Source organism: Guillardia theta, assembly GCF_000315625.1.
Source record: "Guillardia theta CCMP2712 unplaced genomic scaffold GUITHscaffold_16, whole genome shotgun sequence".
NCBI lineage: Eukaryota > Cryptophyceae > Pyrenomonadales > Geminigeraceae > Guillardia > Guillardia theta.
The window spans coordinates 215482-240202 of NW_005434658.1; the positions used below are offsets into that span (position 1 = coordinate 215482).

General features: G+C 51.8%; 9 protein-coding genes across 9 annotated transcripts; 4 read left to right on the forward strand and 5 right to left on the reverse strand.

Moving 5' to 3' along the window:
• Positions 1–272: 272 nt before the first annotated feature.
• On the reverse strand, positions 273–3516 carry GUITHDRAFT_135552 (hypothetical protein; the record flags this gene model as incomplete). The annotated part of the gene is made up of 6 exons (XM_005836770.1): positions 273–381; positions 520–661; positions 1267–1357; positions 1648–1738; positions 1931–2037; positions 2359–3516. The coding sequence occupies 6 exons, from the start codon at positions 3514–3516 to the stop codon at positions 273–275; spliced, it is 1698 nt and encodes a 565-aa protein (XP_005836827.1).
• Positions 3517–3948: 432 nt separating this feature from the next.
• Positions 3949–5193, forward strand: GUITHDRAFT_104244 (hypothetical protein; the record flags this gene model as incomplete). Its single annotated transcript, XM_005836771.1, has 2 exons — positions 3949–4954; positions 5006–5193. 2 exons carry the CDS (start codon positions 3949–3951, stop codon positions 5191–5193), a joined length of 1194 nt encoding a protein of 397 aa, XP_005836828.1.
• A 114-nt stretch (positions 5194–5307) lies between these two features.
• On the reverse strand, positions 5308–6659 carry GUITHDRAFT_85491 (hypothetical protein; the record flags this gene model as incomplete). The annotated part of the gene is made up of 7 exons (XM_005836772.1): positions 6532–6659; positions 6072–6250; positions 5870–6016; positions 5734–5799; positions 5630–5681; positions 5487–5581; positions 5308–5439 (listed from the first exon to the last, which is right to left on the reverse strand). Exons 1-7 carry the CDS (start codon positions 6644–6646, stop codon positions 5308–5310), a joined length of 786 nt encoding a protein of 261 aa, XP_005836829.1. The 5' UTR covers positions 6647–6659.
• Positions 6660–7288: 629 nt separating this feature from the next.
• On the reverse strand, positions 7289–8265 carry RPL27e (large subunit ribosomal protein L27e, cytoplasmic). The gene is made up of 3 exons (XM_005836773.1): positions 8247–8265; positions 7550–7789; positions 7289–7494 (listed from the first exon to the last, which is right to left on the reverse strand). Exons 1-3 carry the CDS (start codon positions 8255–8257, stop codon positions 7335–7337), a joined length of 411 nt encoding a protein of 136 aa, XP_005836830.1. The 5' UTR covers positions 8258–8265; the 3' UTR covers positions 7289–7334.
• A 624-nt stretch (positions 8266–8889) lies between these two features.
• Positions 8890–10407, forward strand: GUITHDRAFT_159395 (hypothetical protein; the record flags this gene model as incomplete). Its single annotated transcript, XM_005836774.1, has 8 exons — positions 8890–9227; positions 9281–9391; positions 9444–9540; positions 9598–9737; positions 9796–9896; positions 9949–10027; positions 10075–10224; positions 10285–10407. The coding sequence occupies exons 1-8, from the start codon at positions 9066–9068 to the stop codon at positions 10405–10407; spliced, it is 963 nt and encodes a 320-aa protein (XP_005836831.1). The 5' UTR covers positions 8890–9065.
• A 1422-nt stretch (positions 10408–11829) lies between these two features.
• Positions 11830–15839, forward strand: GUITHDRAFT_104248 (hypothetical protein; the record flags this gene model as incomplete). The annotated part of the gene is made up of 14 exons (XM_005836775.1): positions 11830–12126; positions 12182–12658; positions 12723–12786; positions 12842–12885; positions 12936–12958; positions 13010–13052; positions 13102–14631; positions 14678–14767; positions 14823–15071; positions 15131–15192; positions 15241–15459; positions 15543–15579; positions 15618–15674; positions 15729–15839. 14 exons carry the CDS (start codon positions 11830–11832, stop codon positions 15837–15839), a joined length of 3303 nt encoding a protein of 1100 aa, XP_005836832.1.
• A 269-nt stretch (positions 15840–16108) lies between these two features.
• GUITHDRAFT_135558 (hypothetical protein) lies at positions 16109–17922 on the reverse strand (the record flags this gene model as incomplete). The annotated part of the gene is made up of 4 exons (XM_005836776.1): positions 16109–16168; positions 16242–17259; positions 17294–17377; positions 17864–17922. The coding sequence occupies 4 exons, from the start codon at positions 17920–17922 to the stop codon at positions 16109–16111; spliced, it is 1221 nt and encodes a 406-aa protein (XP_005836833.1).
• A 1137-nt stretch (positions 17923–19059) lies between these two features.
• On the forward strand, positions 19060–20481 carry GUITHDRAFT_104250 (hypothetical protein; the record flags this gene model as incomplete). Its single annotated transcript, XM_005836777.1, has 9 exons — positions 19060–19130; positions 19214–19383; positions 19481–19559; positions 19620–19806; positions 19852–19942; positions 19998–20117; positions 20165–20282; positions 20334–20393; positions 20442–20481. The coding sequence occupies 9 exons, from the start codon at positions 19060–19062 to the stop codon at positions 20479–20481; spliced, it is 936 nt and encodes a 311-aa protein (XP_005836834.1).
• Positions 20482–20643: 162 nt separating this feature from the next.
• GUITHDRAFT_104251 (hypothetical protein) lies at positions 20644–21776 on the reverse strand (the record flags this gene model as incomplete). Its single annotated transcript, XM_005836778.1, has 5 exons — positions 20644–21227; positions 21375–21469; positions 21514–21553; positions 21622–21671; positions 21733–21776. The coding sequence occupies 5 exons, from the start codon at positions 21774–21776 to the stop codon at positions 20644–20646; spliced, it is 813 nt and encodes a 270-aa protein (XP_005836835.1).
• Between the last annotated feature and the right edge of the window lie 2945 nt (positions 21777–24721).

Genomic DNA, 24721 nt, shown 5'->3' on the forward strand with positions numbered 1-24721 from the left:
CGAAGCACCTCGTACTGACCTCCACGCCACGCCTTCCTCCCACCAACCCTCCTCCCGTGCCCCCCCCCTTCCCCTCCTCCTCTTCCTCTTCCTCCTCTTCCCACTCCTCCCCATCCCCCCCCCCCCCCCCTCCTTGCTCCTGCCTCTGTTCCTGCATCATCGTTCTCGTCCTCAAATCTTCGCTTTCCTCGAGACCCTCGTCCTCCTCCTGCCTCTCCTGCCCCCTTTGTTCCAATATCTCCACATCTACAGCTTCCTCCTTTTCCTCCGCTCTACATCTCTCTCCTCCCCTTCTCCCTCCTCTCCTCTCTCTCGTGTTCCCGCTCTCCTCCTCGCACGACCTTGACGTCATCTTCGTTCCTCTGGGCCCACATAACAAGCCTGCAACCAAGGCATGAGCAACCTTCACCAGCAATGCTCCTCTCTCTTCTCCTCTCTCCCTCCTCTCTTTCTCCCTCCTGTCGCCCTCTTCTTTCTTCCTTCTCCTCTCTCCCTCATCTCCTTCCTCTTTCCTCTCACCAGTGCCCGAGCTTCTGAAAACTTTGCAACGTGTGCACGTGGATAGATCGTTCCCATGTCGTCTCGTCGTATTTGTCTAGCTCCTTCCACACCGATATGATCCCGCTGCTCCTGTTCCCGTCCTTCTCCTTTATCGCCGCGTCTGCCGCAGGCTAAGAGATCAGGACTCTCCCGCCTGTCCTCGTCCTCGTCCTCGTCCTCTTCCCTGTCCTCGTCCTCGTCCTCGTCCTCGTCCTCGTCCTCGTCCTCGTCCTCGCCCTCGTCCTCGTCCTCGTCCTCGTCCTCACCCTCGCCCTCGTCCTCGTCCTCGTCCTCGTCCTCGGCTCGTCCTCGTACTCGTCCTCGTCCTCGTCCTCGACCTCGTCCTCGTCCTCACCTTGCCCTGCTCCCGTTTCTCTCGTCCGACCCTGTCGTAGCGGCTCCATCTCGTCAAATTACTTGCTCCCACCTCCTTCAGACTCTCCTTGTCCGACTTCCTCAGGCCCCTTCTCGATTCCTTGTAACGTTTTCACCTGCTGCTGCTGCTGCTGCTGCTGCTGCTGCTGCTGCTGCTGCTGCTGCTGCTGCTGCTGCTGCTGCTGCTGCTGCTGCTGCTGCTGCTGCTGCTGCTGCTGCTGCTGCTGCTGCTGCTACTGCTGCTGCTGCTGCTCTTCCTCCTCCTGTCTCTCGACCTTTCCTTGTTTCCTGTGCTCGTCTCCGCCATCCTCCCATCTCTCCTTCACTCTCCTCCCTCCACATAAAACTCACTGAGAATCTTGTTGTCTTCCATAACTTCATTGACAGTCACGTTTGGCAGGGCTGCAAGCGGAATAACTTTTTCACATAGGCCGTAAGGAATCTGCAAGAAAGGTCAAAAAAAGACCTGCAAGCATCATCATCATCATCATCATCATCATCATCATCATCATCATCATCATCATCATCATCAACAACATCTCCATCATCATCATCATCATCATCATCATCATCATCATCATCATCATCATCATCATCATCATCATCATCATTCCCATCTTCACAAGCACCATTCCTTCCTCATCTTCATCTTTCTATCATCACTGTCATCCCCCACCACAGCCATAACAAACAAGCAGCAAAGAACCACTCCGACATCTCCATCATCCTTACTGTTGTGTATCCTTGAACCGCCTTGAACGCAACTGCTTCTGCCTCATTCTGTCTCCATCCTCCACAGGTCAAGATTGGCGGCCCTTCCTCCCTGTGAAACATTTCAACTCAAACGCTCCCCTCTCCTTTCACCTTCTTTTCCTTCCTCCTTCCTCCTTCTTCCCCTTCCCTCTCCCTTCCCTCTCCTCTCCTTCCTGCCCCTGCCCCTGCCCCTGCCCCTGCCCCTCCTGATTCTTCCCCTCCCCTTGCTCCTGCTAGCAACATCCCTCCTAGTTCGCCTCACATCTCCCCTGCCTCTCCAGCAGCTCCTTCATACCTGTAGTTGGCATCGAGGAACTCTCGGATAGAGTAGCTACCAGGCTCTCCCTCTCCGGGCGATTTCTCACAGTGCTGCGCAAAGAATAGTAAGAAGTTGAGTCCGACCACGGCTTCCCCCTCATCACCATCTCCCCCCCCCTTTCCTGCTGCTGCTGCTGCTGCTGCTGCTGCTGCTGCTGCTGCTGCTGCTGCTGCTGCTGCTGCTGCTGCTGCTGCTGCTGCTGCTGCTGCTGCTGCTGCTGCTGCTGCTGCTGCTGCTGCTGCTGCTGCTGCTGCTGCTGCTGCTGCTGCTGCTGCTGCTGCTGCTGCTGCTGCTGCTGCTGCTGCTGCTGCTGCTGCTTCCCCTCCCCCTCCCCCTTGCCTCTACTACTCCCCATGCTGCTGCTGCCTCACCTCTCCAGGAAAAATCACTCCGGGGAAGAAGCGAGACTGAGTCTTCTTGAACCAGGGGTAACACATCATGTTCTGGTCCATCAGGCGCACGTCCTGCCGCACGTGCTCGCACACTTGGAGGTACCGGACAGTGTTGGCGATGTTGTCCCCTTTGCTGAGGATGATCGCGCGGAGGGGCAAGGGCTCGAGGATGGATCGAGCATACAGCTCCATGTACCGGTTGCTGCTTTGATCGTTCTTGCTGAAATGTAGCCCAGCCTGGAGAAGGAGAACCAGGAGGACGCAAGGTCCGCTCACCCAGCGGGGCAGGTGAAGCTTGCGGCCCAGCAGGAGTTCGTGCAAGGCCGCAAGGCCAGGCATGATCAGCATGGAGCCAACAAGGTGAGCCTGGATCCAGAATCTTTTGTGCACTCCAAGCATGAGAGGATCGGAGGAGGGGATGTTGGCAAGGAGATGAAAGCTCACCCAGTAGAAGGTGAAGCAGAGGAGGAGGAGGAGTCCGAAGCTGTCATGAGCTGCGCTTCTCAACGTTGCAACACTCCCCACGAGGAGTAGAGGTAGTCCAACCCACAGGAAGTTCTCGGCGAAGTCTTGGGAGTATAGCAGCGCCCACCGGAGCACAGACGTGTATTCCATGTCCTCCCCCGCGTACAGTCTGAACGTTCCGTACTCCCTCCGCAGCAGGTGCGTGATCAACCCCGTCATCGTCGTCTGATCTCCCCAGCTCCCGAGAGCTCCTGACGTCGAGGAGAGGATGAGAAGCAGATAGGGCGAGAGCCCGGCAACAAACGCCAGCACCAGTGCGCACCAGTAAGAAGCTCGTTGAGTATTCTTGAACACAATGAAATCGTGATAGAGGACGAAGCAAACGATTGGCAGGGTGTAGAAGACGATGGTATGCTGGTTTGAGAATCCAAGCCCGGCAAAGAACGCTCCGAGCACGCTTGAGCTCCATGCCTGCAACCTGAGTTGTTCCTGCACCTTGTCTTTCTCCTTCCCCTTGACTCGCTTTGCTTTCTCACAAGATTCCAAGAAGATTTGAGACAGCAGAAGTTGGACAGACACGAAGAGATTGTTCAAGGAGAACACCTCATTCTGCACGTAGTACTGCCATAACAAGGGCGAAAATGCAATGAGAGCGGCTTGAGCGCCAGCCATCTCGAGGGCATTTGCGTATCCTCTGCTCGAGTACCACCTCCTACACGCCTCCATTCCTATCCAGCATGCAGAAGCGCCGCACAGACAAGAGAGCAGGTTGCCACCAAGAGCTCCAAGAACTCTCTCCCCCTCCTCCCCCTCCCTCCTCCCGACCCCCGCTAACTTGAGGAGCTCAGCTACCGCCCTGCTTCCCCAGACCATCAGCGGGTACCCGGGGGGATGAGCGACACCTAGCGAGCATGCGAGGTGGCTGAGCTCGCCAGCGTCTCCTCCTGCTACAGTAGGGTAGCAGCTCCTCACATAGACTGTCAGCGCCACTGCCAAACAACATGCCCCCCAAGCCGCTGGCGCCATGGATCCTTCTGGTCGAGCAGGGCCAACATTCGAACTTTTCAAGTTTTCAAGTTTCGAAGTTTCAAATCCTGTGCCGCAATGGCGGGAGGAGTGGAGGCGGTGGCGGCGCGGGTTGTCGGGTATGGCCTGAAGAGCGCGAGAGACGAGGGGCTTGACCAAGACGCAGAACAAGTGAGGGAAGTCTTCAGGATCGCTGTCCGGAGGCTGGATGATTACACCTCCTCCTCCCTCCATGCTACCATCCTCGGACGATTCCGAGCGTGCCTTCTTGGATTCGTCTTGGGCGATGCGATAGCGGTAGCCAAGGAGGGCAGAGACATCAAGGATCTGAAGAGTTTGGAAGGCTCTCTTGGAATGGGGGGGGATACGAGTCACAAAGTGGTTGCCAGTAAGGCTGCTGTGGTGTCCGGAATGTTCGAACTCCCTCTGGGTTCTTGGAGCGAGCGAACGGCCACGATGCTGTGTGTTGCGGAGAGTATATGCCATCTCAAAACTCATGACAGCAACGACATCATGATGAGACTCTTGCGGCTCTATCGCGTCGGGGTCGGGTCATGCCAGCCTGGTAGGTGCATGCAATTCGACAAGTTCATGGTGAACAGCTTAGAGTCTTTCGAGCGACAACAAGGGCAGAAGCAAGCTAGGATGAATGCTGCAAACAACAGCAGCGCAGCATTGTCTCGAGTGCTTCCCATCGCCATGTTCCTGTACTCACATCCAGCTGTAGCTATACAGACCGCCTCCGTCGACACGTCCTCTACACACGAATCTCTCAGTTGTCGCGATGCATCGCGTTATCTTGCTGCCTTGCTCGTGGGAATTTTCTCGTTCCCTCTGGACTACAAGCTTGAAGAAATCAAGGAAACAGTATTCTCGAAGCGCTTCTGCCCTGCCGGCCATTCGTGGTCATCGAAACCTCTCTCGAGCGAAGTCCGAGACCTTGCAGATGGTCGTTTTGATGTGGAGAAATGCCCTGCGAACTTGAAAGATGCCGCACCAGACGTCTTGTGTCAAGCTATGTGGGCCCTCAAACACTCGCAAGATTTTGTGTCCGGGATCGATCTGTTGCTCAAAGAAAAAGCAGGTATTGTGACTCATTTGTTGTGCTTGTTCGTAATCGCTTGTGCTCCTACAGATCGGGCAGTACTTTCAACCTACGGCTGTTTAGCAGGAAGTCTTTATGGTGAAGGACAGCTGCCTGAAACCTGGATTTCTTTGCTGCACAAGGGTGAGAGCATTGGATCTCTCGCTGAGAAGATCCATGAAATCGCCGAGAACGTACAGGTCGAAGTGCAAGGAAGAACAGCAGGATCGAATGAGTGAAGACCTTGAGATGCCTTGTGATATGGAATATGCCAGTGATTTTGTTGTAATATCTAGATAATAGTTTTGACACACCATGCTCGCCGATGCTTCTTTGGCCGAGCATTGATCGATTTAGTCCGTTGATACCGTGACTCTCTCGCCAGGCTTGAAGGGTGGCAAACCCTTGTAAGGGCAGGAAGCACACCGGAATGCATCGCCAAGATAGCACTGCGCACAACAGTTCTCAAAGTCACAACCCAGTCGCTTACGCATATGACAGCGCAGAACATGATAGTGGAATGGAAACGCACATTCCCACAGGCGGACGTCGGGGCTGCAGCCGCTGCCTTGCCTCCATTCTCTTCCATCTCAGCTCGGCCACAAGTACAGTTCTTGCAAGCCTTTCCTGCTCTTCAAGTTACAACAGCACAGGACCCCGCAACAGTGAACTCACTTCCTCCGGAAAGCTCACAGTCACTGGCAGGTTTGGGGGCTGCCTTGAGGTCCTGGATTGCAGTCTTACTCTCCAAACTTTGGAAACATGGTGTTGTAGGGTACCTTCTCACTCAAGAGAGAGTCTTCGTCCATGATCTCATCGTCCTCATCCGCTGACACTTTCCAAACCTGGGCAACGCAACCTTGCATGTTAACCTCCATGCATGCCGGAGTGAATCAAGGAAGACAGAGGTTATGCCTTTTTCGTCTCTTGCGCCTCCTGCTTCGAGCGCTTTATGCTCAAAGGCACCGCAGAGCCTACTTCCCATGGTGGCTTAATCGCTGACGTCTCCACCATAACACCGTCGCCGTCGTTTTCCGTGGTGTCCACAAAACCAGCAAAGATCTACAAGAAGAATTCCGTCAGCATGTGCAGAGACATGTGGTCATGAAACACATACCAGATTGCTCGGCCAAGCGTTCTTGGAATCATCAGCCTTGCGATGCCGAATACACACGCTTCCTCCCTTCTTGAGCACTCGGAACAATTCTCCCATAACGCTTGAGTGGAGAGCAAAGTTCAAATCAGGCAATTCCACATAGACTCGATCTGCCCATTCACTCGAAGCTTGAATCGTGACTGCAAAGGAAAAGAATCTCTTTTAGAAATGAACAATCATAGGAACGAAGATGGCGCAAACAACAAATTGATGCAAATGTGAGTTGTTCATGATGAAAATGCATGATGTGGGTGATTTACACGATATCTTTGCAATATATTCTGTGTCATGGTAATATGTTTCAAATGTTGTTACAAATCCCAAGCACAACACGAACGAGGGACACACAAAACTTTCGAAAACAGACAACAAACACGTTCTTCGAGCGCTTTTTAGCTCGAAGCATTCACAAGATACTCACAATTTTGCGTGAGAGCCTGAGCAGGTACAAGGACGAGGTCGACACTCGTGCCCAGCATGGCCGAGATGCGCCCGAAGGCTGCCGGCGGAGCGCACGCGACGAGGGTTGCGAGCATGGCAGCCCGTGGAAAAGGAGCGGAGGGTTCCTTCAGGGGTAGGGGTACCCATGGGGGGTCTGAACAGTGTGGGTGCAAGTAAACTACTTCATGGGCACCCACATGAAGGACACAGACCCCGTAAATAGAGGGTATTTGAACGGGTACTAATCAATTTCATGGGGTACCTTTGGCATGCTACCTTCGGAGAAGGGGTAGTGATGAGAATCTGAGTTTGTGGGAGGGGGTGGGGTAGTACGTTCGCTGGGCACCAAATCACGCAAATTTGGCCAAGTTGTGCAGCAAGCAGAAAGAAGTTGAAGGAAGCTAAGAGGAAGGCAAAGAGATTGTGAAGGAGACAGAGTGAAGATGGAGTTGAGGACGAAGGATGACATCAAGGACAGGATGACCTACTCAGCAAGACATGACGGTCAAGCCAAAGTCTTGTGACTGATAATACAATGTCACACTAGCAGACAAGGAGCGTGAAAAGTGATCCACGGTCTCTGTTGTGTGAAAGATTCGCATACTACATGCATGAAGCGAGATTCAAGGTCATCCACACAGATCCGAACTTAACGCGGTCTTTCAGCGTTCCAAGTCGTCCTGCACCTTGTCTTGCTCGAAATACTCCTCCAAACCTCGACCACAAACGAGAGTGTCTTTCCAAAAAATCTTACATTATTTCAAGATTCCAGGGCAAAAGAATTTAGAATCGGAGCTTGCTGAAGAACCACCTGTTCTTTCCCTGTGTGTATCGCTCCTGGAAAGCCTGCTTGATAGCCTTTCTGGCCTCCTCCCTCTTGGACGGGTTGGTAACTACTTCTGGGGAAATTCCCATGGGCTTGAAGTCAACATCGACAGAATAACTGATTTCAGATGTCAGAAGGAGAAAGTGGAGAGAAAGTTTGCATCTAGACAGACCGGGTAGGCATGAGATGGTTGAAGTTGACAAGTTTCAAGAAGGGTTTGACACGGGAGCGCTTCTGGACCTTCTTCTCGGACATGGACTTCTTCACCTTCAATGGCGCCCTGTCGATGCCCGCTACAATGGCATGTCCGTATTTTCTGCCGTCGGTGCCATCGTCGAAGGTCTTAACAATGATTCCCTTCTTTCCAGCCATGCGGCCGTTCAAAACAATGACAACCTTCCCCTGCTTAAGGCTGAAAAAACTTTCGTCAGCATCCACCAGATGATACCACAGTTTCCACCACATAGTTTAACAGTCATGACCACGTTATGTCATAATACAAAAGAGTTTCGGTGCGAGCAAAGGGAAGCATAAGGAGTGATTCTTCTCACAACATCGTTCTGCATACGTAAAGCCAGCTCGTCCTGGCCAACAAACTGAAAACAAGAAGCTAAAACATTCCATCTCACACCAATATACGACACGGAAACATCGCTTTGGACACCAGGAGTTCTTGAACACCTCAGCTTACTCCAACAGCTCTCCCGACCACAAAACATTCACACCCATCGAGCAACATGCTGAACAACATCCAGCTCTACGAGAACCGGGCATTCAGAATCAAAGCAACACACGTTTCTGTGATCTTGTCCTCTTTCATCTCCTTCTCTCCCATCGCTTGCGCATGTTCATAGGAGGGGAGCACTTACAACTTCACCATGGCGGAACACGAGCTCCTGTGCACGAGGGTTTTTTTTTAATCCACCCCCGCCTCCTCGTGGCCCCTACCCTCATGTATCGACTACCCCTCAAATGCACAACCTCGTGGGAATACTACCCTACCTAATATTCAAATACGGGTTGTTTTTCGATGCAATATGGCTAATATGTACCGGTATTCAATTTGCTCTACCCACCCTTATTCTTTGTAACCCCGGAGTGAATTAGCAGCACCCACCCAGGCCAACATACCTAACAATTTTAGTCATGGAGCTGTGATCAATAGATAATACAGTCCGCCTCAGAATTTGAATAGTGGGCACCTTCTTGATTTCACTTAGTCTACTCTTTCCTCTGACTTGAGATAGAAACCATTCCGGGGGCAGCAAATGAGTCTAAAGGTGAAGCAAGGGTATAACGACAAGTGAACAATTAATAAGAAATTGTCAAGCACCGGTACATTCTCGTCATAAATATGGACAATTGTATGGTAGGGTAGTCCCTTTTGCCTGAACGATCCGTAGGGGAATGGAGGGACAGTGAGACAGGGGGAAGCGACAAACGAAGGCGCGCATTGGAGGAGAGCGAGAAGAGGCGAAGCGTTGAAGAGGACGGGGAGGAGGAGGATAAGAAAAGAGGGGAGGTGAGGAGAGATATTGTTCCTGCTGAATATCCCCCTCATCAGTAGAGTCGCGCTCTCTGCACAAAACACGTAAATTTTGATCCGACTGCCGCACCTTTCCGCCAGAAAGCTTGAGTTTCAAGCGTTAAACGCCATCTCAGCCAAAGACTGTCTCCAAGTCTCAGATATGGGAATACTTGCAACGATCACTGAGACCGTGTACTTTATTGCGGAGACATTCAACCCTTTCTGGTTCATTCCAGGATGGTTTCGATCGTGGATCACGTATGCTTTCTCAACGTTGGGGATGCTAGGCTCGTTTCTTGCTCTGTTTCTCTACCGTAACCAGGTGCACTGACTGTATCCACATGCTGACTGCATGCTTATCTCTTGTGTGCTCAGAACTCTCTATTGTATCATCCTGAAGTCCCTGGTATTCCCAAAGATCCCAGAGAGAATCCTGAGAGGTATCGGAACCCCGGCGAATGGAATATGCCGTATGAGGACGTCATTGTAGGAGGCTGATCATCGAATGATATTTGTACTCACCACTTTGTGATACCAGGTTAAGGCTGAAGACCAAACTGAGTTGCATGGTTGGTTGATCAAACAGCCAGATTCTGCGGCGGCGCCCACCATTGTGTTCTTTCAAGAGAATGCAGGCAAGTTTCCCATCCATGATTGATATCGGAAATCTGACTCCAAATTATTCCTGACAGGCAACATGGGTCTGAGATTGCCCAACATGTACGAGCTGTGGAGGCGCCTATCTGTGAACATTTTCATGGTCAGCTACCGTGGGTATGGCCGTTCACAAGGCGTGCCGACAGAAGAGGGACTGAAGATGGATGCCGATGCGGTTGTCTGACTGCAGCTCCTCGTGTGTTGGTGACTGAGTCGAGTTTATCACTTTCCAGGTGCTCAAATATGTTTCCACGCTGAAACAAGTGGACCCAAAGAAGATCGTCATCCTGGGGAGGTCGTTGGGGGGAGCTGTTGGAATTCACATCACCAGCATGTAGCTTTTCATTGCTCCTGCGTTACGAACTTCTTATCGCGCGAATCTTGAGGTATCCGGAGAAGGTGAAGGGCCTTATTGTGGAGAATAGCTTCACGAGTATCGCAGACATGGTGGACGTTCTGATGCCGGTTGGTTGTTTCACTATGTTTTATTGGAACTCATGGCTGTTTTGCAGTTTCTCGCCATCTTCAAGGGTTTGATTCTTCGCATTGGGTGGAAATCGATTGAGAGCATTAAGGATATTACGACTCCTATCTTGTTCATATCAGGAGCAAGAGATGAACTGGTGCCGCCAAGCCAGATGCGAAAGTTGTATGATGCTGCGGTGAGTTGTTCTCTCCCGAGTTGGTTCTGGTCGCTGGTTTTGACCCTCCTGGCATTGCAGCAAACAAGCATCCATAGAACATGGTACATAGTCCCAGATGGAGGCCATAACGATACGTGCATGCGGAATCCTCGAGAGTACTGTGAGAAAGTCAAGGAATGGATGCAAAAAATCGGTTTATGAACCAAAATAGTATTAAACGGCATATTCACATAGTCCTATCTTGCTTTATTTGCAGATTAGTTCACAGGCTTTTTCAACTTCAGGCACAACAATTTGTGGAAGATTTGGTCTGCAAAAGGTGCAAACCAACATCATTCTTGCTGGCAAGTTGTGAATGATCACCCCCTCTGATCTGTTTCTAGTAACCGCACAAAAACTGTTGAGTGTTCTTCTGATGACAACAAAACGCTTTGAATGAAGGTCAAATGAATGGAGATACGAGCTTGACTGTGATGAGGATTCGTCAAGACCCAACTCAATACAAGAAAATGCTTGCGAGAGCTTATTTACTAGTTGGACGTTGGCTTGCATTTCTTTCTCCAAGTCTGTGTTCGGGCGTGAAAGCATTATCCTCCCTCCAGTTGTCAGAATTACGAAGTCCTCTATGACTTTCCTTTTGATCAGAGCATAGAAGTTTTCTGTTGCAAGGTCAAGAGATCTTTCAGGCTCTTCGACCTCGTCCACCTCCTGGGTTGACTCCGAGGACAGTGCCCGATGAGCCATGGAAACGATGTCACCAGCTCTGCGAGCACTCTTGCAACGGAAGGGTTGCTATGCTCTCCAAAGAAATTATGATACACGGAAGAACTCTCCTCACAACAAGCTGAGCAACCTCACTTGTGTTCTGCTACTTCAAGGAAATCCTTTAGTTGTTGTTTCCCCATTCCCGCCAAAACATGCTGTTTGTCCGAGTGACAGTTAGATCGGTTACATTATTTGAGAAGTCGTTACATCCGTTATGGTACTATATAAAGTTATAAAGTTTACTAGTTGCCATAACCCCCTAGAAAGGGGGGTGGTAATGTGAATTTTAAGGGTCCCCAGGTCTTAGTAAGTGACTAGGAATGTCCTAGGATCTTATGAGAAGTAGGTCCTTTCCGCCCAAGTTTGATTTTCAAGCAGGCGGGGGCGAATGGCGGGAGGGGACTGACACTGTGAGGACTGAGCGAAGCGAGAAGGGAGAGAGGGGAAAGGAGAACTGAAGAGGAGGTCCAGGAAGAGAGAAGGAGATTCTCTAAGAGAAGTAAAGCCGAAGAGTGCGAGGGATTCGGAACAGAACACTGAGCCTTGAACCTTGATCAGGAAGTTCAAGACTTCAGACTGTGACAGTATTGGGTCGCAAAATAGTTGAGATTCAAAGATCACGCGGCGTGTGGCCTGTTTTTCTGCTAAAGAATATGCAACTTAAAATCAGATTACATTACAGAACTGAAAGATCAGCCTAGTAAGAGCTGAAAGTAGACGAAGGAAGAAGGTTGTAAGTGTATCGAATGCAGTGCTGGCGAACCAGGAGCATCGCAAGCGAGACTTTCGATCTGTTTTTATCCATTCCCCTTGCCACTGTTCCATCATCCTGACGCTTGTTGAAAGTTGACAGCTTGCATGCTGCCTGGCGCATTACCGCCTCTCCCGCGGGCAAATGTTCTGGACATCAAGTACGACCTGGAGAAAAGGAGAGAGTGGGAGTCGACGAGGACGAGGATCGGCGATGAGCATGCAGGCCTAGCCAAGTCTCCTTTCGTCACGAGTCTTTACATGCAGGCAGATCGCCATGACCATGAGGATGTTGTTTCCCAGCAGCCCGTCCATGAGCTTCTGCCGTCGTTTCAAGAAATTAGGTACCTGATCGAACAGCATCGGAAATCTGCTTTCAACTCGGAGTCAAACAAGGATGGCAACGTACGCACATCCATTGCACTGCTTACCTGTCTGTGCTCTAAGCTTCCTCTGGCAGACTGTATCAACCCCGCAGACTACGACTGGGCTCTTAGTCAAACCGGACGCGACCAATGATGGTGTAGGCCGCGTGACGAGCTACATTAGCGGGAGTCCAGCTGACCTGAGCGGGGAGATCAACGTGGGAGATGTGCTTGTAGCTGTGGATGGACTGCCGTTCAGTCACCCCGAGGCTCTTGTCCGGATGAGAGGAGGAAACCTGTTGAGATCCATCGGGACTCAAATCCGCCTGACGATCCAGCGGCCGGGCCATGGCGACGCGTTTGATCTGACTCTTGTCAGAGACTCGTTTTCCTCAGTCAAGATCAAGAGAGATATCTTTGAAGCGATCTACTCCGCCCTTGAAACGTCAGATGATGCACTTGAAACTGACGGGCAAGCAGCGATGCTTGAAGACTTTGCCAGCACCATACGAGAGAAACTGATAGACCTTGAGAAATCACACGTGGATTCCTTGCAGGCGCTTCGATCTCAGGTAGAACTTTCATTATTGATGACGTCTTGGCGTGTTTTCCCTGATCATCTTGTTATGATGAAAGATATTGGGAACTGAATCTTTGATGGATCAAGTGGCCATGGCAGCAGATCGAGCAGTCGAAGAGGGTGAGTGTAGTATCCACACTCATTCTTGATGAATGCTCATGGGGTTTCCATACAGTTCAACAAGTTGTCGCCGAGCACAAGTTTGCGGGAAGCAACCATGTATTTGAATATTGCTTGTTGATCAATGTAGAATGTGATTTCTGTTTCAGGCAACAAGTATGCAACATAACGAGTAAGCCTGCAGGAAGTTATTTCGCGTGCAGAACCTCACTTGTTTTTTCAGCAACACTGCAAGTGATCAGAGCTTACGACTGGTCATTGATAATGTGATGTTTCTATAGTTCTTCAGAGTCACTGACACTTTCATCTCGGCAGCTTCAAACCAAATGCAAACACCTTGAGGAGAAACTGAGAGAGAAAGAGAGCTTCACTTACGTTCAACGGGACTCAGAAGTTTACGACAAGGAAGTGCTAGATCTGCAGTCCGACATACATGCACACGAGGTAGTGACGATGAAGACTGAGATCATCAGCCTCCAAACTTCCATAGAAGAAGAGAGAAAGAGACATCTAGAGGAGATTGCGAGCATGAAGCAGGTCATATGGCTGCATGCGATCCGTCGCTGGTTGAACAACTCTTGCCGATACGTCATGAGGGGGTGGTACTACTCCTGCCAGCAAGTGAAAGCCACCAGAAGATGCGGTGAAGTGCTCAAAACCAAGTACTGGAGGAGCCTGACGAAGCATGCCCTTTCGTGCTTCTGCAAGTATGTTGACCGCGAGCACAAGCACCAGCACTTGGGCGTGGCGATCACGTCTCGACGGATTTTTGGGAATGCGAGAAGGTGGATAGACGTATGGAATGAGCTTGCACAGGGCAAGAAACTGCAGCGCAGGTTGACTGAGACGATCTCCAGTCGAAGATTGCGATCTTGGTTTGTTTGTCTGAGGAAGAGGGTCCGAGAGTTGAGGTCCGACGGCCAGCCCAGGCCGCAAGGGACTCAGTCAGATCCAACGGTCAGTGCCCCTGAGCAGAAGCAAACGCATGATGTAGATTGCCAAGTCAAGTGCGACTTTATGTCTGTCGAGACCCAGTGCGATCAGGCGCATCCTACTGCATCAGAGGATGTAGGCTGCCAGTGTGAACTGAGCCGCAATCATTTCCATGGGCCCGACATTTCTCTGTCAGGAGCAGAGTCACAGAAGAAGCAGGAGGAATCTAGTGCTCGGCTGGAGCTGGACCTCTTGACCGAAGCCTTGTTCAAAGCACAAGAAACCATCAAGTACAAAGATGAGTTGTTGAGAGACGCATACTCAGCCGACATGGATCTGAAGAATGCTCTGCAAAACATGCACAACCAATTCCAGAAGGCCAAGCGAGAAGCCGATGATGAGAGGAGAAATGCTACCAGGCTGACGTACGAGGTTGAAAGGTTGGAATCTCGGATATCCTCCCTTCGTGAGGAGAGAAATTCACTGAGGGAGCAAGTAGAGGACGGAAGGAGTTCAGCGAAGCATGATTCCCAGGATTGGGGGAGGAACTGCGGGAAATGCAGCATGCAGGAATTTGAAAATACTATCAGCTCCAGGATAAGATCTCCTCAGCCTTTGACACTGGAACCGCTCTCCTCCAGCACCCTGCTGAGCAGACGGAATGGCGGCGGGTTGATCGACGGTCCATCTCAGGGCGAGAGAGGGGAGGATGTGCTGGACAGACAGAGACAAGGAGGCTCGAAGAGGTCGTGGATCCTGTGCCTGAACAAAGCTCTGACTCGACAGAGTCGTATGATCGGAAAATCGTTTCGACTTTGGCGGGCGGCGGCTAGGGATGCCGTTGTGTCCCGCAGGATGAGAACGAACTTGGTCCGCAGGCAGTATCTTTCCAGGGTATCCGATTACTTCGATGTAAGTTGTGAGAGCTGGGGGAGAGGAGCTGACTATGATGTGCAAGATGTGGTTTCATACCATCCTGTACTTGAGACACATCTGGATTGTGCACTCTGTCATGATACATAGAAATCAAAAGAAAATCAGCAAGAAGGTGCGACGGCAGAAACTTTCACCCCTCTTCCGCAGGACTGATGTGTGGAAAGCAGGCGATTGCTGTGTGGCGACATCACTCTCGGAGTGAGAAAGCAATCATAATCAAGCTGGAAACCTTTGAAAGCAGGAAGCTGCTGTGGAGAAAACGAGCCGCCTTCTCCAGCTTTGGGTTGTTCCTGCTTCGGAGCACGCGCGGCAACACGTCGCAGAGCAACAGACTCCAGGGCCTCGTCAGGGAAATCTCAACGTCATGGAAGAAGATCACGGTTCTCAAACAACTGGGCCCCAAAGAAGAGAAGCAGGTACTTCGTGCCAGCCTGTACCGCTACTTGCATTCTGATCCATCCCCTCCCCTTTCCAGGTCGCCAAGTTCGAGATGGCGTTCAAGAGCGCTGAGAACGTCATTCTCGAGCTCTGCTCCAGGTGTCGTTGCGGCGGCTCAGACGCGCTTGCCTGACAGCTCCTGCTCAGGCTGCAGGTCATGGAGTCAAGAATGAGACAAAAGGCGGAGATGTCGATCTCGCCGACCAAGACGGAGCCGCTCAACACAACCTTCAGTCCACAGATTGCCCGTCATGCTCCTCCGGCGCCCGGAGATGTCTTGGCCTCCCATGCTCAAGGGCGAGGGAAGAGGAGGAAGGAATTCCTCCTCAAGGCTGGATTGCCTTCAAGCCGATCGAACAACTTGGGGTTCGAGCCCTCCCATGACGTCATCGTCACTCCCAGGCATGCTCTTCACCCGCATCAACTGCTTCACTGACGACCCACCGCAGGACCGTCGAGCCCAGCATGAGCTCGGTTATTGCTCTCGTGAGCTCTTGTGACCCTGTGACCGTCTTGTCTCGCAGATCCTCAGGCGCGATGTTCCGTCAACCCCCAGCAACTACACCACTGGACCTGGACAGGTGAGAAGGAGGCGAGGTGGCGCCGCTGCTGCTGCTCAGTCAAGGAACGTGCAGGATGGGAGGAGGAGCAACATTCTGGTCGCCAAGTCGCCAGGGCTGCTGACACCGAGTGGCAAAGGGATCGAGATAGACGAGAACAGCGACCCAAACTTCCGCATCTGCTGAGGAGGAAAACAGAGACTAGAGCTCCTCCTCCTCGAGGCCTCAGTTGACATCATGTCATTTTTAATCTGGTAATCTTTCATAGAAAAAAAGATCGTGTTGACGAAAGCATCGCTCTCGTGAACGACTGGCCGTTTATCCCAGTACGATGTCCTCCTCCTCCTCCTCGCTCTCCTGGTTCTCAGCCTCTGCGTTCGCACCTTCCTTCGATTCCTCGTTGGCAGGTTCTGCATCCTTGTTTGCGCCATCCTCGTTGTACTCAGGCCTCATTGCTAGTGCCTGCGCCCTGGCTTCCAGCTCAGCCTGTCGAGCTGCTTCAGCCGCGAGATCCTCTGCCCTCTCAGTCTCGAGGCGCTCAAGTAGCGCAGCGAGCTCTTTCTCGAGGCTCTCTTCCGTCTCCTTGACCATCTTCTCGAACTTCTCGAGCTGAGTGTCCTTGGGGATCCAATAAATGTGGGGTTCCGATTTAGTCCTGATGAATCGCGACTCCAGCTTAGATTGCTTCTTGGCTCGCATCAAGGACAGCTGATGAAGCATCTCCTGCTGCTTGGAGCGGATCTCCCGAATCTTCTCCAAATTCTTTCTGCGCTCCTCACGCTGTTGGATCTTGAACTCCTCCTTGAGCTTCTCACTGTTCTCTTTTGCCTTGGTCTCCACTTTGACTTCAAGCTCATGTCGTTTCTGCATGATCTGGCTTTTAGAGATGTCCTCCTCTTGCTTTTTAGCTTTTTGCAGCTGTCCCAACAGATTCCCGAACATTCTTCTATTTCGGCCCCGAATGTCCGTCTTCTCGGCAGACCTAGGGGTTTTGATCTCTTTCTCCCCATCCTTTGCGTCATCCTTCTCTTTCTCCTTCTTGGACTTTCCATCCTCGTTCTCCTCGTCCTTGTCCTCCTTCTCCCTGGCCTCCTCCTTCTCCCTGTCTTTTTCCTTCTCTCTGTCCCTGTCCCTGTCCCTGTCGTGCTTGTCATCCCGATGCCTCTCGGAGTTGGAATCATGACTCCTTTTAGGCCTAGCCCTGGCACGATCGCGATCATCGAAATCTTCGCGCATTCTGCCAGGATTGTCCATGCGGAGTTTGGGGTTGTAGTCATCCTCCTCATCCTCCTCCTGCTTGTCCTCAGAGCCTCTTTTGCGCCTTCTCCTTCCACCTCCCTCCTCACGATCCTCGTCGTCCGAGGCTTCTTCTTCCTCCTCACTATAGTCCCTCTTCCTCTTCCGAGGCCCTTCCGACGCACGTGTCACCGCGGACTGCACAGAGAACTTTGGAGCATCCCATGGATGGGGGGCCCTGTCGTGATCTCGGTCCATATCTCGATCCCTGAAGTCCCGCCGAAAGTCCCGACGGTCAAAGTCGCGATGATCTCCTCTATCATTGCGGTCGAACCTCCCTCCGAGACGATCGCGCAAGTCTGTGGAGTCCCTGCCGTGCGCAAGTCAGTCTCGACCCTTCTGACGATGATCGCAGATCATGCTCGTACGCTTGCGGACGGAAGGGCCTCCGTCGACCATCCAGATCGCGAAGTTTCAATTCAGCTTGCCTGCAACGAATCGTCATGATAGTTACCGAAAGATCGAAGAGGATCGTCCCCGGGGGTAGAAATAGGACAGAGAGAAAGGAGGAGATGAATAGAAAAGGAAATCGACGATGTAGAGAGTTGAAAGTATAACAATGTTGATGATGCCGACAGCACTATCATGCCAAGGCAACGCAAGTGAAGTCGGGGCGCAACCCTGCAGAGGATAGCAGAGGAAGAGGATGAGGCACAGTAGCCTTTATCTCGCAGACATGATGTGCCCAACAGACAGATGATTGCACGATCCAAGAACAGCACAAAGAAAGGAGGAGAGCAATATCATGACCCGCAGGGGCTCCACCACGAACAAAGGATCCCATAAAGACCCATGGAGGGAAGGCTTTGGAGGTGGAGCGAGCGCAAGCACAGGACGGAGGCCGACGCACATGCGCATCAGGGCAGATGAGGAGGAGAGAAACAGTCTGCATTGCGACATGAGCATGGCCATACCTTCGCTCCCTCTGCAGCGCCTGCAGGTCCGAGTAGATGCTGAGCGGCTCTCCCGCCATCCTCTCACGCGCCACCTGTCTACCCCTACCCACCTTATCAATACCCTCTCGTACATACCACCCATGTCATCATCACCCCTACCCTTATCTACACCTGGTCGTGTGACACCCACCGGTGTAAATCGACAAGTATCACCCCGCTCTCAAAATTAGTACCCCCATTCTTGATGAAAATGTATGGGGTACAAAGGGACCATTTGGTTGATTGCAATGTGTTCACTTGAGTACCCACTCAAAGACATCATAACCCCCTTCGACAGGAGTAGTACCCGTGATAATGTGATGGAATAAGAGGAGATTTGGTTGTGGGGGTACATCGTCACATGCCCGTAGAAGGGGTACTTTGACTAATGAGGGACCCCCTAGGATGGGGGTACTTGAGATGTAGTAGGGTCATGCGTACACCGGTGATAGATTATTCTGAACGAAGCTTCTATGAAAGGGTCGGTCCTCAGAACTATTTTCTGGGGGTAGTATCAATAGAATAATTTCGTGTCAGGGGTAGGGGTCCTCCACCCAGGGGTGCAATTCTTTTCTCATCCTCACCCCAGTCCTAGGATCTCATATGCCCCCACACCTGGAGTCCTAGCATTGGGAACCGGTACAATTGAGTGTAAGTATCTAGCCTCCGGGTTTGAGTCCCCCCCCCGGGCCCGGCCGGGCCCGGGCCAGCTATGTCTGCAAAATTCATGCTCGCCTCAGAGAAATGTATTAGTAAACTATAGGGACATCAATTGATGTCAAGGTGACTGATTGAGGCAGCAGGCCGAGAGCCGGGGGGGGCATGGCGGCGCTCGGGCCGCAGAGATGGCAGAAGAAGTTCGAGGAGGCGGTGGAGCTGGACAGCTGGGGGCAAGTGGAGGAGGCAAGAGAAGCGTATGAGAGGTTAGATGTCCCGCAATGTCCTCCCTCTCTCTCGCTGCTTCCTCGTGAACGATGGGCTCCTCACGTTTCCTTGCCTTCTTCGAATCGCACCGATGAGTTCGGGTCGTTCTCCTCACCAACCCTGTCTAATGCTCCGAGAACTCACCTCTTCCCGCTGATATGAAGATCCTCTCCTCCCCTGATGCTCCTTGCGACGAATCAACATCCTGCCTCCATTTTGCTTGCAGCTACTCCTGTTCGATCCTTGCATCCATGCCGTCAACAACGCGCGTTCGCTTTTTCATGATGCCAGTGCATGGAGTGATGAATGTGTCATGCTTGTGGTTCTGTAGTCAGTGTTCCTTTGCGAGATCTGGTGGAATTTCAAGGAGGTGATCTTGTGTTCTTGCTCATTGCGCTCCCGCAGTGTCGCCCAGTCGTTACAACAGGAGCTGGCAAATGCGCAAAAGAATGCGAGAACTCAGAAGCAGATTGTAGCAGTGAAGAACCTGATGGTAAGCCTCCGTCTCAGATCCTTTGCGATCCGACGAGGAGACGACATGATCAGCTCCGAGAATATGAAGGCCCTCAAGCCAGGTACTGTGGCCTGAGACTACACGCTCAGCTGCAGCGTTTTTCCCGTTGCCCCTCCTGCAGTGAGATTGAGGATGTCTGACTTGGAATATTCTATCAGTGTTTGAGAACCTCTTCATCAAGGACAAGAAGTTCCCTCTCGACCTGAGCGAGGTCGACGAGGCCGAGCTCAAACGAGCGTGAGCGCATTCGGATACAGCTCGCTTCCCATCCACTGACGCCTGTCCTCCCTTGCGCAGGCTAGGTATGGAGCTCGAGGACGATGAGAATGAGGCCGAGCTGTTAGATTCTGTTCCCGTCGCTGCTCCTGCGATCAGCATACCGAAAGCACGCGGCGCCGCAACAAGGGAGGTAGAGGGGGACAACGACTCTGATGAGCACAACGTGGCCGGGCAGGCATCGAAGACGAATGGATCGACGAGCAAGGTGGCGAGACTTTGTGTCAGCCTCCTAGTTTGACCTCTGTAGCAGAAGACAAGGACAGTGAAGATCACCATTGTGAAGATAGGGTTAAAGGACTTCGAGAAGTACCAAGATCCTTACATCACCTGCTTCGTCGCATGTAAGGCCAGTAAAGGAGCGTGTGCTGCAAGCTGATCGCAAACGCTCTTGTGCAGCGGGTGGCCGTGTGCTTGAACCGAAGCAAGACACTCCGAACTCGACGTCGCGCTTTGACAAGCACATCAACTTCGGGCATACGATCACCCTGAAACAAGGGTATGAGACGATTCTGCCAGGTTGGTCTGCATGAAGGAGGTCGGCATGATGGAGCGATTGAATGCAGGTGCCGCCATTGTGTTTGAGTTCAAGCACTTCAAGCCCAAGAAGGACAAGATCAGCACCAAGTGCTGGGCGTTCTTGGAGAGAGAAGACGTCAAGGAGGGTGTGCACAACCTCGAGCTGTGAGTTGTACATGTGGCATGTTTCGCCGACGTCACCATGTGCGGCATCAGGTACAAGAAGCCCACCGACGTCAAGTGCAAGAAGTTGAGCCTTCTTACCGTCAAACCTCTGTAAGTATTCCCTAAACTCCTGCTGCTCCTCCTGACGGCGGTTGGCAGTTACCTCCAGATCCAGATCGAGATCGGCGAGCCCAAGTAGACGCGGAGAAGGGAGTGACACAACATTTTATTCCCTTCCCTTCAGACCGAAATCTTCTATGACACCCTCCTCTCCTTCTTCCCCTCCTCCTCTTCCTCTCAATCAAAGACGCAGTGAAATCAACAACGTGACGACTCTCTATCCTCAAAGTGACGTCCTACTCTACATTCTCACAGCGTCTCTCAAGACGCCTCCCCAGGGGTTCGACGCCGACATGGATCTGAAGTCCGCTCCCACGTAGCAGACGGTGCCCAGGTTGTACTTGATGTAGAACACAGCAGACACTCTGAACGTGTCGTACATGGAATATCCTGTGAGCGGGATACTCTCGATCTTGACCCCGTACACAGCATTCCCCGACCCCTCCTCGAGCCTCGATGGCCCGTACTGGAACGGAGTCCCGGGAGTGTTGCGATCATTCTTCCACCAGGGCCCAGGAACGTATGGGACGTATTCGAGCTCGAAACCGAACAGCTCGTTCATGGTGGACAGCGACGTGTATCCTCCTAGGAAGACGACGTTCTTCCCCGAGCTCACCCACGCAAGGAAGTCCTTCCTCCCCATGCCCCCTAGCCCCACCGCTCCTGTCAACACCGCTGCTGGAGTGTCGTAGTTGTCCCACAGGGCCACACGCAGTGCCTGGTCGTTGAAATGGACGGGGAGAGGGATGAGCTTGACGGCGTAGTGATGCCGTTGAAGGATAGCTGCTGGCGCTCCCCCGTCAACGAACACCTGGTTCACATACGCTGGAAGGTGCTCATCAGATGTGGTAGGCAGAGAAAGAGGGCAGAAGAAAGAGGGCAGATGAAAGAGGGAGGAAGCGGATCAAAGATAACTCCTTCAGCAAGGGAAGAAGGAAGGATTTGTGGCGGCGTGGGGAAAGAGAGACTCACTGGAGTAATCTGAGTGCTTCGGCTTGGAGACAGCAAAGAAAGGAACAACATTGTAGTCTATCTCGGAGGTCGACCCCGCCTTCTCACCCCCATCCCTGTCAACACGTCACAGTCAACATGCCGACGCACATGCGCATACCCGCTGTACGTGTACACCACAAGCGCCAGAGCGAGAACACCTGCACACCACGTCAGGGCCTGTTGCCCTCGTTCGTTCGTTCGTTCGTTCGTTCGTTCGTTCGTCTACCTGTACACAGTAGCAATCTCCTCATGGCTTGACTCTTCTCTCTCCCGCTCCTGACGTCCGAAGGTCAGCGCCCCCACCTCAAAGAGCCCGTGGGGCACGGGCGAGAATTACCAGGCGGGACGCACTGCCTCATGAGGCGACAGCATTCCACTCATAGCGCACAGCCCTCAATCAACTCTGGAGAGGATCAAGAAAAATTAGAGACGTTGCAAGCACCCTATCACAGCGAAGATGCTGCCTCTTCCTTGCGAGACTTGCAAGTTGCTTCCTTGAGCAAACCCAGCACTCCACACAATCAACGCTCTCCATGCTCTCTTGCGGGCTCTGCATCGACACATTTCCTTCTCATCGGCATGTCTCTTCTCATGGATAACTCATCGCGTCTCCTTCTTCTCATTCCTCTTCACCTCTACCTCCCTTCCTATCGACGATCTCCTGCCCTGATCATTGTGGGCCATCGTACTATTTCCGTCAACTCAATTAGCTAATCTTGTTCTGGGGAAGTGGCAAGATGACTCCCGGGGGTTCGGAAGTTCCGGCCGCCGGGCCGGGCAGGGCCGGGCGCCCGGTGACGGTGCCAGTACGGTGGGCCTCGCCGACTCCGGTCGGAGCCCGATCAGCAGTCCGACCCGGACCATCGGACCGTCTGCGGGCCGGGGCCTGACCGTGCTCAGTGACAGGCTCCCGAGCCTGGCAGTGCAGCGGCAACCCGGTGCCCCACTGCAGTGCCGGCGGCAGCGGCCGGCGTGGCCCGGGTACCCGGGCGGCGGTGCTTTTATGGCAGCTCTCTATGAAAACGTCATATATGGGTGGTACTCGTAGCCTAGAGAGGGGGTAGTGCTTTCCCTCTCAGAGGTAGTCTCCGCATAATATATAACGGCTGTATCGTTCTTCACACACTACCACTCTAGCATTAGGTACCGGTGCTTTTATGGCAGCTCTCTATGAAAACGTGATATATGGGTGGTACTCGTAGCCTAGAGAGGGGGTAGTGCTTTCCCTCTCAGAGGTAGTCTCGCCGCATAATATATAACGGCTGTATCGTTCTTCACACACTACCACTCTAGCATTAGGTACCGGTGCTTTTATGGCAGCTCTCTATGAAAACGTCATATATGGGTGGTACTCGTAGGCTAGAGAGGGGGTAGTGCTTTCCCTCTCAGAGGTAGGTAGTCTCCGCATAATATATAAAACGGCTGTATCGTTCTTCACACACTACCACTAGCATCCGGTACCGGTGCTTACGGCAGCTCTCTATGAAAACGTCATATATGGGTGGTACTCGTAGGCTAGAGAGGGGGTAGTGCTTTCCCTCTCAGAGGTAGGGACCTACCTGTCCGAGTGCGCACTCGGACGGATGCGCACTCGGACGGATGCGCACTCGGATCAACCTGTGGCCCCTGTATGTCGCGTGCTTCCCATTGTGAGACAAGAGGATTGATGCCTCAACAGCTAGGGAATGTCAAGACCTTCAAACTTGAGGGATAGGGTTGGAGACCTCATGGACCGTGAGGGCAGTGGAAGCGTTTTGAATTCGAACATGCGATGCGAATGTCACAGTGTTCATGGTGAGGACTCCTATGATGAACGGTTTTCATGAGGTAAACTTGTATAATGGCAATCAATCAATCAATCATTGGCTTCGCCTCGACGCATGATTGACAAGATTTAGCAACACAAATGGATACCGCCTTCTCATGGAGTTCAGCAAGGCAAGCTTCCTATTCATCCTGGATTCGTAAAAGAACCGTGTCTGACACCCTCATAACGGATCTGAGTAAAAGCGAGTTGAGCTGAGGTGTGTGGACATCGTTGCTCTGAAGTTTAGCAACATATATCCAGTACATGTGATGGTTTAATGTGCATCTTAACTTTGTTCCTGTGTTCATTGTAATTAGAACATGAGTAATGTAATTGGACCATGCAACACCTCGTGTGCATAGAGCTGTTCTTCATCCTGCTTGTACTTGCTTGCAACATCAACTACAACAGCATAAGCTAACATCTCACACACCTTGCAAGCGCTCGTTCTGCGCAAGCATTTCAGTTTCACTGCTAATCCAACACTTCCAAAAATGAATTAAAAAGAGAATAAAACTCTAAAAGTTAAGGTCATGGTACAAATTATTGACTGATTTTAGAAGGAAACTTGAGCGCTTTCTTCCTATATCACAACGTCTCAAAATCAGACTAAGGTTAAAACCGCCGTGTAACGACAAGGACAGCTAATAATCCTAAGGTCTAAGGTCTGTGGCGCCCATAAGCCCCCTACTAGCATCCGGTACCGGTGCTTACGGCAGCTCTCTATGAAAACGTGATATATGGGTGGTACTCGTAGCCTAGAGAGGGGGTAGTGCTTTCCCTCTCAGAGGTAGTCTCCGCATAATATATAACGGCTGTATCGTTCTTCACACACTACCACTCTAGCATCCGGTACCGGTGCTTACGGCAGCTCTCTATGAAAACGTGATATATGGGTGGTACTCGTGGGGTAGTGCTTTCCCTCTCAGAGGTAGGTAGTCTCCGAATAATATATAACGGCTGTATCGTTCTTCACACACTACCACTCTAGCATTAGGTACCGGTGCTTTTATGGCAGCTCTCTATGAAAACGTCATATAGGGGTGGTACTCGTAGCCTAGAGAGGGGGTAGTGCTTTCCCTCTCAGAGGTAGGTAGTCTCCGCATAATATATAACGGCTGTATCGTTCTTCACACACTACCACTCTAGCATTAGGTACCGGTGCTTACGGCAGCTCTCTATGAAAACGTCATATATGGGTGGTACTCGTAGCCTAGAGAGGGGCTTTCCCTCTCAGAGGTAGTCTCCGCATAATATATAACGGCTGTATCGTTCTTCACACACTACCAATATAATAGCATCAGGTACCGGTGCTTTTATGGCAGCTCTCTATGAAAACGTCATATATGGGTGGTACTCGTAGCCTAGGGGGGGTAGTATATAACGGGTCATTTACCGGTAAAGCTTCTGGCATGGAACATTCGAATATGTTGAAAATGTTGATGAGAGGTTTCAGTCTCAGCATGCAGAGAAGAAAAGGAAGACTAGGAGGAGATAAGCAGCTGGTTTACAGTGTTGG